At 43.2% G+C, this 9,802-nt stretch overlaps 1 protein-coding gene across 1 annotated transcript; it reads left to right on the top strand.

Moving 5' to 3' along the window:
• The first annotated feature begins 13 nt into the window (after nucleotides 1-13).
• On the top strand, nucleotides 14-8,737 carry tbr1 (T-box brain transcription factor 1). Its single transcript, XM_033024146.1, has 6 exons — nucleotides 14-3,410; nucleotides 3,976-4,130; nucleotides 4,339-4,460; nucleotides 4,703-4,861; nucleotides 5,544-5,605; nucleotides 7,585-8,737. The coding sequence occupies exons 1-6, from the start codon at nucleotides 2,731-2,733 to the stop codon at nucleotides 8,450-8,452; spliced, it is 2,046 nt and encodes a 681-aa protein (XP_032880037.1). The 5' UTR covers nucleotides 14-2,730; the 3' UTR covers nucleotides 8,453-8,737.
• Nucleotides 8,738-9,802: the final 1,065 nt, after the last annotated feature.

Raw genomic sequence — 9,802 nt, forward strand, 5'->3', positions numbered from 1 at the left:
TTTTGCGTATTATGTATGTAGTGCATATTTGAAAGTGTTCGACGCTTTCAACACTGAAAATCCTCAAATCTTTTGAAACTGGTCAGTAGACATTTTTTTTATCCCCTCGTGTTTAAACATTTTTTTCAAAGATCTTGAAATATCCCGAGCTACTTTGAGATGATCCATTCCTCTCGACTTTCAAAGAAAACAAAATATTATCTTCACCTCTCTTACTGATGGATATTTCCCTCCAACTCCCTTCCCGATACTGATAGAGAACTGGGCAACAGTACCGTCTTGAAATGGGTTGGACGATAGTACGATTATTCATGCGGTAGAATTGTATAATCAATCTTCCACATGAACAAATTATCTGGAACATCTGAATGTACCAGGCACTTGCTCGGTGCACACACCCACCAAACGCGTTTATTGCATTGGTATAGCTGTATAGTTATAACTATATACATAGTTATACCAATGACTAAAGTACTTTAATATCAAAAACTATTATGTGCGCTGGTAAAAATGTAATGAGCATGAATCACGTAGATACATAACAGCAAATTCTGCTTGTACTAATTCACAAAGTCCCCTTACTGCACCCGGATTTAAACCGGATTGATTAAATTATTGTATTGTAAGTTTCAACGTATGTGCGTGAACTATGTAATCATTTTAATAGGTTCAAATTAAATTGACAATAGATTTCATTACATGAATCCGACGTGCCGGCGAGTGACCGGATTACACTATTCTCCACTGTTTAGTTTCAATGGATGAAGTTCCCCAAACGATCATTCCAAAAGGCAACATTATGTTCAACCCCCATATTAATGTATTACCTAGAGAATTGTGATTTCGCTCCTTATTTGAAGCATAGGACTCCAAGTGTTTTGACGAGAGAACTCTGTGCCTACATATATCATTCCATGTCATATTGACCATTTAGTCACTTTTTTCCCCAATCTTTTTAAAATCACATTAAGTTGTGATTTGCATTGTCCTGTACTTGGAGATACTACATTTTCCGCGGCACGTTCAGAATAATATTCATACTGGCGCCAGTCAGGCCGCGGTGCAATTTCAAATCCCATTTTACATCAGAAGTTTCTAGTGATAAAATCTGCCAATGCGCACCTGAACACGGGCACTCTCAGACAGAAGAATCATTGGAACCTATCCGGTTTTGGTGCGGGGCAACACGGGGGAATTGGGCACGTTGAGATGAACATTTGAAGACGTTTTTCATTGATTTTAATGCTTTCCAATTCACAGAATGATAGGAAACGCGCGCAAATGTGAAACTATGATATTGAATAAAATAGACTAAAAGTTATTCAGCCTATTGCGTTCCCTTCATCTTAAGCGAAATTGTGACATGTGGAGTATTACATACCTACAATATGTACAATAACTCCAAAGAATGCATTTAAAATACGTTAAATTAGTAATTTGGGACAGCAAATTAAAGTCCATAATTCTTTGTAACAAGCGCAATTGAAGTGAATAACAATGTTTGGGGTGTCAAGGAGTATACAATGAAGTATCTTCAATGGCTGGTATGGAAATACGCTGATCTGCAATGCTTTTTTATTGTTGATGACATTCTCATTAAAGCGAAATTATTGCAATCTGAGTAAACAGCCGGGAAAAATGGCTCTTTCCCCACATGCCACAAATGGCACGTCCACACATTTAAATACGCAATCTGAACCAGCACTGCCAGCGTACAACTTTATTCCCTGCACTTCCACTGTGAGTGAAAAGGAAAAAAGGTGAGGTCTTCTGCAGAATTCTTCACGTATAGGTACACGTTTGCAGCTTTGCATTCACTCCGTATTTAAAAGATGAACGTCTCTCGTGTATTGTAAACTGTTATTTATTTATATCACTTTATTAATCTTACGGGGTTTTTTTGCGTATCCTTTGCTAACTTTTTTTCCGAAAAAGGTCTGAGGAACCCGCACAGTCGCTGACGCTGCGCTGACAGTTTTTTCTCCCCACTTCATAAATAAATAGATTTAATAAAAAACACATCAAGTGGCCTGCACTTAAATTGCTTCGTGCAGGTCCTAACCCTCATCCAAAGCGACATGTAAAAATGAAGTCATGCCGAAAACTATTTTCACAGTACAAAAAGCATAATTCGCAGATCATAAAATAACGACGGAATAATGTTGAATTGCGGAAAAAAAAACCCCGCACCAAATAAGTGGCGTGGGAGTATTGCTTATTTACAGTGAAATTACTTTTTCCTCCTCTTGTCTGCTAATGATCATGATTTCGGCAAGAAATCAAAGTTCACAAACAATTTAAGTGGATCCTTATTCTTTGCAAATTTGCTCTCCCCTGTCCACATCATCCTCCGTCCAAAAATGGGGAAGGGGTGGATGGATGCTTGATAGCAACACGCAAACTAACTGTGCAATGAGATCATCTTGCAATTTGCCATCATTGCCATTAGGACTCAGGTGATTATCCTAATTAATGTCTGTCTAATTAAATTACTGTCAGCTGCTAACCAATAGCAAGCGTCGTTTCATTAGTTGTGCAACCGGAGAGATCAAAAGCGAGTCCTTCGTTACTACTGCAAACTGTCAATTGGCCAATTGCTTTTGGGAGAAAAAAATCGAGTACAAGCCCTTTGTGAGTGTTTAAAGAATTGCTTTCAAGCGGGTTGGGTTGTTTCCTCCCCTCGCTGTTGCTGAGGGGTTTTTGTAGGGCGAAGTACTTGTTTGTGAAGCTATGCAGTTGGAGCATTGTTTATCATCATCTATAATGCTATCGAAGAAATTTTTGAATGTGAACAGCACTTATCCCAACAGCGAGCTTACTCTGCACGATCCCATCATCTCGGCCACTGATAGCCTGGAGAGAGGTTCACCTCTGAAAAAAATTACCAGGGGAATGACGAATCAATCAGACGCAGATAATTTTCCCGACTCCAAGGACGCGTCGGGGGACGTCCACCGAAGCAAGCTCTCTCCTGTTTTGGACGGAGTCTCTGAAATTCGTCATAATTTCGATGGATCAGCGGCAGAGAGATACATCCTGTCACAGTCGAGCCAAGCACAGCAACCGACTGCTACTCCGAGTGCTATGTTCCCTTATACCGGCCAGCATGGACCCACACATCCTGCGTTTTCCATCAGCAGTCCGAGTAGATACATGGCTCACCACCCCGTGATCACAAATGGAGCCTACAATAGCATTCTCTCCAATTCCTCTCCCCAAGGCTATCCGGGATCTGGTTACCCTTATCCCCAGCAGTATGGACACACCTACCAAGGAGGACCTTTCTACCAATTTTCTTCTGGTCAGCCAGGGCTAGTTCCCGGCAAAGCCCAGGTGTATTTATGTAACAGGCCGCTATGGCTTAAATTCCACAGGCATCAAACGGAAATGATCATCACCAAGCAAGGCAGGTGAGTAGACCTTCTTGATTCTTGTGAAAACCACCAATGTTTGCTTTTTAAATTGACGCCGCACCGAACACTAACCAATTTCAGTTGGGAGAATGAGATTACCATCGCAGAGTCACGACCACGTTTATTTATTTCGAAGCGGCAGACACTAGAAACGGAGTTACAAAAGACCAGATATTTTAGACAGGACTCGAAATTGTGGAATTTTAATGTATAAATTATTTACTCTAGTCTGAGCAGAATCCCTCAAGTCCCAGCAATTGACACTACAGAGTAGTTAGCGTGTACCTAATTATCGTTCCTTTATGTACTTATTCCTTTATCAATGTTTTTTTTTTCTAATTAAGAAACTTGCGTTTCTAACCAATGAAGAGATTTTATTTTGGCATCTCTTTCACTTTTTAAAGCACATGAAAGCAATGCAATTTTCAAAGTCAGGCAAAGCAGTGAGTTGATAACTATACGTTCTGACACAAACAAGCTGGAACACATCTATATTTTAAATTTTTAATGTCTTTCTGGCTTTTATTCCTTTTTGATTTGTATCTCGGTCCTTCTATTTCAGGCGGATGTTTCCATTTCTGAGTTTTAACATATCTGGCCTAGACCCGACGGCACATTACAACATCTTTGTTGACATCATTTTAGCCGATCCAAATCACTGGCGATTTCAGGGAGGCAAATGGGTGCCTTGTGGAAAAGCGGACACCAACGTACAAGGCAAGTTATTCTTTCCAGTGACCTGTTCTAGCCTCGGTTCAGCAATTAGAGCAACTTGTACAATCATACTATTCCGCCAACTCCTTCCCACAGTTGTTCCCTATTCCTCAAATCCCAATCAGTGCGCGTGTATATATGTTTCTGCTTGGCGATCCGAGTTCCTCTAATGGAGGGACATTGCATTAAATGGGCTGTTGCTCCTCTTTAGGTAATAGGATTTACATGCACCCAGATTCGCCAAACACCGGCGCTCATTGGATGAGGCAAGAGATTTCATTCGGAAAATTAAAACTGACCAACAACAAAGGGGCATCAAACAACAACGGCCAGGTAATGGATACATTCTGATGCCATTTCCATGTTCTCCATGTGAAAAGAAAATCAAAGATTTAAGACTTTTATAGTGAATTTCAGCACTTAATAAATGATTTTGGAAACCACTCGCTATACGTGAGTGCTATTCTGACGGGAATATGACTGCTGATATAGATATGGATATACAGTGAGGAAATAAAGCGCGTTTGTTTCTCTGGCCAAAGTAATGCTTTTTGTCCGTGTTGTTTTACGCCCAGATGGTGGTTCTGCAGTCTTTACACAAATACCAGCCAAGGCTACACGTAGTGGAAGTGAACGAGGACGGAGCGGAGGATTCTAACCAGCCGGGCCGAGTACAGACCTTTACCTTTCCAGAAACACAGTTTATCGCAGTCACAGCGTATCAGAATACAGATGTAAGCAACCCGGCGGCAATGCAGAGCATGGAATTGTAAAAGCCAAACAATTGTCTTTATGTGGGGTGGGAGGGATAAACAAAATAGGAATTGTAGATCGCAACTTGGTCTGCTCCCACCCTTTAAAAAATCTAGAGTTCTTTTAATAATTAAAATGCCTAACTTTGAATTAAACGTAGACGCAAGGTGCTGGAGTAACTCAGCGGGTCAGGCAGCATCTCTGGAGAACATGGATAGACAATGGATAGACAACGTTTCGGTTAGAATGTCACTTTGTCCATGTTCTCCAGAGACGCTGCCTGACTCGCTGAGCTACTCCAGCACTGTGTGTGTGTGTGTGTGTGTTTTTTTTGTTTGTAAACTAGCATCTGCAGTTCCTTGTGTACATCGAATTACACTTGGTGTCAGACGGTACATGGAATGTTATGTTAAAATCGGGAAGTCATACCTGCCGGGTTTCTGATCATTTACAAAAAATGGCATCCTTTGAGTTGTGGAATTAAACGCCACCAGGGAACAAATTCCCTCTCGTCATCTTGTTACGCGGACTTTCGCATTGTTTTCCACAACTCTTATTTAAAAACTTTCAGGAAACACATTTAAGTTGTCTGCACCTTGTTAGGTTCCTGAGAAATTGGAGCGGTTTGATGCAAATATATATATATTTTTTTATTTTAAACAGATTACGCAGCTGAAAATAGACCACAATCCATTTGCCAAAGGATTCAGAGATAACTATGACACGTGAGTTTGTTAGTTTCATTAAAAAAACATTTGCTGAATTGTTATCACATTTTAAACGTATACTTTATATTCCTCTGGAGATTCACGGTCTGGGATCAGTTACAGGATTTTTAGTTAGTGATGTGCGTTTTTAAGAACTCGGTATTTTGGATACATTTGTGTTTAAATCCCAAGTATTTATTGTATTTTTGTTGTTGTTTCCTTGCGGATGTCAATATATTAACAGTAGTAGAGGAATGTTTTAAGAGTCTAAATATTCACGTGGTGCATGGGGTGCCTTCGAGGTGACCAGACCGACGTAGGGTAGTTGACGTGGGCTTGTTGATTTGGACAGCAAGTTGTCGCGTGGAGAAGCAGTCCACATGGTGAGAAGTTAGTTTGGGAGGCAGCGCCAGTGAACAGGGAGACTCGCTCCTTCCACTGCTGGACATTGAGGGGCAGAGACCGGTGGGGACACCTCTCAAACAAGGGAGGGGATATCACCCCAGGGAGGCACATGTGTGGCAATGGTGCGATATGTAAGGGAGAAGCGAGGTGCTAACACTACTGGCTATAACAATGGCAATATTGAATGTAGAGACACACTAAGAATCTAAGTGTTTCGTATATATTTTAAAACTTATTTTTGAGATAATACATTATTTGTGGAGAGCAGCGAGTCTCTTTATTTCGAAAGTAAACTTTATTCGTAATAAAACAAATGTACAATGTAAACATCGTGCAAAACTTAACTGTCTTAGTTGATGGGGGTGATTTTTGGCTTTGCACGGTTTTCATTTCGCATTGCTTATGTTATTTTAAATAAAGGTTATTTCTGAAATATTAGAAGACTCGCCCCTCGCCATGAAGAATACACTAAGAGTTACGCGCGGTTATGTTACTAGGTTTATTTTGAAAATGAAATGTTTTCTTAGTGGAAGGAATGAGTCTGAAGAATTTTGCACGTTTCTTTGACATTGAATGTAACGTTTGTCTCTGAAATTAAACACGAATCCAGTAAGAATATATTAAGTATCACTGTTTTGCACTGTTTTGGATAAAGTTTTTATTTTGAAAAATAAAAGACTTGCTCCTCTTGACAAAGAATATAAATAGTTCTGCGCGGTTATTTTACATCCTTTATTTTGAATAAAGTTTATTCTTAAAATTAAAATATTATTAATGGCGAGGAACGGGTTTTAAGGTTCTTTACATATATGCTTTATTTTGAAATACAGTTCGCTGCTCTTCACCGAGAATGGATTGGCAGTTTTGAACGGCTCTTTAACATTATATATGTTTTATTTAGAGCGGTTTATTTTGAAATTGATCTAAAAAGACTCACTGCTCGTCACTACACTGAGTACTAACTTACACTTGTCCTTTTTACGCTTTATTTTTAAATGTTTACTTTTGAAATAAGTAAGATTCGCTGTTCCCCACCGTTTTAACTTTATGTTTTAATTTGAAATAAATACTCGCTGCTCTCCACATATTAAGGATGTAGGTTTCTTAGACGATTCGTTCAAACTAAAGTACAATAGGTAGAGAAAAGGGGAAGATACAGAGTATAGAATGTAGTTCTCAGCATTGTAGCGCACCAGTTCCAGAGACACAATGGTGCAGAGGTGAATCGGACAGTACCCTAGCTTATGAAAGGACCGTGCAGAAGCGGGGAAGAAGCTGTCCCTCAGTCTGGTGGTGCGCGTTCTTTTGCACTTTTATTTTGAGTAATGTTTTTAGTTTTGACATCAGTAAGACTTGCTGCTCTCCACTAAGAATGCATTCGTTTTGCTCGGTTTTACGCTTTTATTTTGAATATAGTATTTTAATAGGCCTCTCCCCATCCTCTCTTCCTCTTTTTCTTTCTCTTCTTTCTCTCCTCTCGCTCCCCTTTCCTCGCCCTTCCTCTCTTCCCCTCTCATCTCCCCCTCTCTATTCCCTCCCCCCCCCCCCCCCCCAACCCACTCTTCCCTCTCCTTCTCTCGCTGTTTGTGCAGGATCTACACGGGCTGCGAGATGGACCGGCTCACCCCGTCTCCCAGCGACTCTCCCCGCTCGCAGATCGTGCCGGGCACCCGCTATGCGGTCACCCAGTCCTTCCTGCAAGAACAGTTCGTCAACAACTACGCCAAAGCCCGCTTCCACCACCACGGTGGACCAGGGCCGGGGGGAGGAGAGCGCAGTGTGCCACACACCAACGGGTTGCTGTCTCCACAGCAGCAAGCGAGCGATGAAGCGGCCGCCCCGTCGCCCCAGCGCTGGTTCGTCACCCCGGCCAACAACCGCCTCGACTTCTCGGCTTACGACGCCGACTTCGCCGGCAACGCGCTGCTGTCTTACGGGGTGGGGGTGAAGGCGCTGCCCCTCCAAGCCAGCAACCGCCCGCTGGGCTACTACCCCGACCCGTCGGGCTGGGGGGCGCGCAGCCCGCAATACTCGTGTAAAGCCAGCTCCGTCTTGCCCTGGGGCCGAGGAGCTTCCACCAACTCGTATCTGGAGGAGGCGGCGGCGGCGGCTGCAGCGGCGGCGGCCGCCGCAGCCGAGGGCCTGGGTCCGGTTCCGGGAGCTGGCGGCAACGACCGCTCGACCCTGTCGGGCGGAGCCGAGGACACGAAAGGCAAGGAGTTGCCCGACGCCGCCTCTTGGATCGAGACGCAGTCTACCATCAAGACAATGGACTCGGGGGCGGACGCCGGCATCTACGAGCAGGTGAAGAGGAGGCGTATGTCGACTGACGCCCAGCCGCCCGCCCCCGCTCCCCCCGAGAGCTCGTCCCCTCTCAAGAGCGAGGCGCTGCCCCCCCGAGACTGCGAGAAGAACTGTGCCAAGGAGATGGCTTTCTACGGTTTCTACTCTCATGCCTGAAGCCCCCTCCCTCCCACCCCCCTTTCCTGCCTGGCGGATAGGACCCACATGCTCTCCAGATCTCCCCACCTTCCAAGTTCTACCAATTCTCCACTACATCATTCCAGATCTCCCCAACCCTTAGATCCCTGAGATTACTAGATCCATAGCCATTCCAGATCTCCAATTCCTCCCTGGATCTTACCCAGATCTCCAGACACCGCCCCCCCCTCCACATACACACACACACACACACACACACACACACACACACACACACACACACACACACACACACACACACACACACACACACACACACACACATCTCCAGATCCCACCCACATCTCCTCCAGCCACCTCCCAGGGATTCCATCCAGATCTCATGGGATCCACCGGATCCTGTCCAAACTTCCTCCAGATCCCACTCGGATCTTCAAATCTCCCTCTCCCGGGACAGTGCCAAATCCGAGGCCGGCTTCAGTCTTTGGTCACAAGAGATTCTTGCGCGCAGCACAAAGACCTCTCCACCTCGCTCCAGTCCCTTGTGTTTCCTCTTCTCCCCCTTGTGCTGCTGACGCCTTCTCTCGGTGGCAATCCTAGGCCGGTGTTTTTTTTTAAAAATTTTGCAAACACCCATCAGTGTTCTAAATGTGATTTAAATAACTATAAGAGTGAAGTTTTAAAACCCGTGTGTTCATCTGTACAGACCTCTCCCCAATACTTCAATTGAAGCTTCGTTTTGTAAATCATGTCTGTACAGGAAATAAATCCCTTCAATTCCTTTGGCCAACGTTTTGGCGTTGGCGTCCTATATACATTATGTGTACATATTATCATTTTAAATGGTAGAACGGTGGAATTATTTTGCGTTGAATGTCCTCGGGCTCTAGAATAGATTTTAATGCACCCGTTTTTAATGCAGCGTAGAATTTTAGAGTCCAGTTCCTGACATTGCCACGTTGTTAAACTGGACTCTAAAGTGACGGAGATCCCCCAAGAAATATATCTTGATCTGTTTGCAATAGGGGGAGGGAGGGGGTTGGGGTCCATGACGTTTTTTCAGGGAGGGATGACATGTACATTTTGTCTATTCTGTAAAGATATGATCGTGCTTGTATATGGGTATACTTTTCCGTTCCCTCTGAAGTGAACGTCACATATACTGTTTTTTTCTTTCGCCAGTTAATGTGTAAAGTAAAATAATAAAAAGAAAATTAAACCGTGGTGGCCTTGGTAGTATTTATTACAATGAATCTTTTCTGATTTCCTGCCATATTACAGAGCCTCAATTTTTTTACCCCTTTGATCCAATGATTCATTTGCTGAATAGCTCTACATCTCGCGTGCTTTATTCCATATAGTAGGAGA

Source organism: Amblyraja radiata, chromosome 7 (genome assembly GCF_010909765.2).
Source record: "Amblyraja radiata isolate CabotCenter1 chromosome 7, sAmbRad1.1.pri, whole genome shotgun sequence".
NCBI lineage: Eukaryota > Metazoa > Chordata > Chondrichthyes > Rajiformes > Rajidae > Amblyraja > Amblyraja radiata.

What these genes read in the sequence shown, in the direction of transcription:
- tbr1 (XM_033024146.1), top strand. Translation starts at nt 2,731, where the DNA reads ATGCAGTTGGAGCATTGTTTATCATCATCTATAATGCTATCGAAGAAA. An exon ending in ATCATCACCAAGCAAGGCAG is followed by an intron (nt 3,411 to 3,975) that starts GTGAGTAGACCT and finishes CTTCTATTTCAG; the next exon opens with GCGGATGTTTCCATTTCTGA. An exon ending in TTCAGAGATAACTATGACAC is followed by an intron (nt 5,606 to 7,584) that starts GTGAGTTTGTTA and finishes CTGTTTGTGCAG; the next exon opens with GATCTACACGGGCTGCGAGA.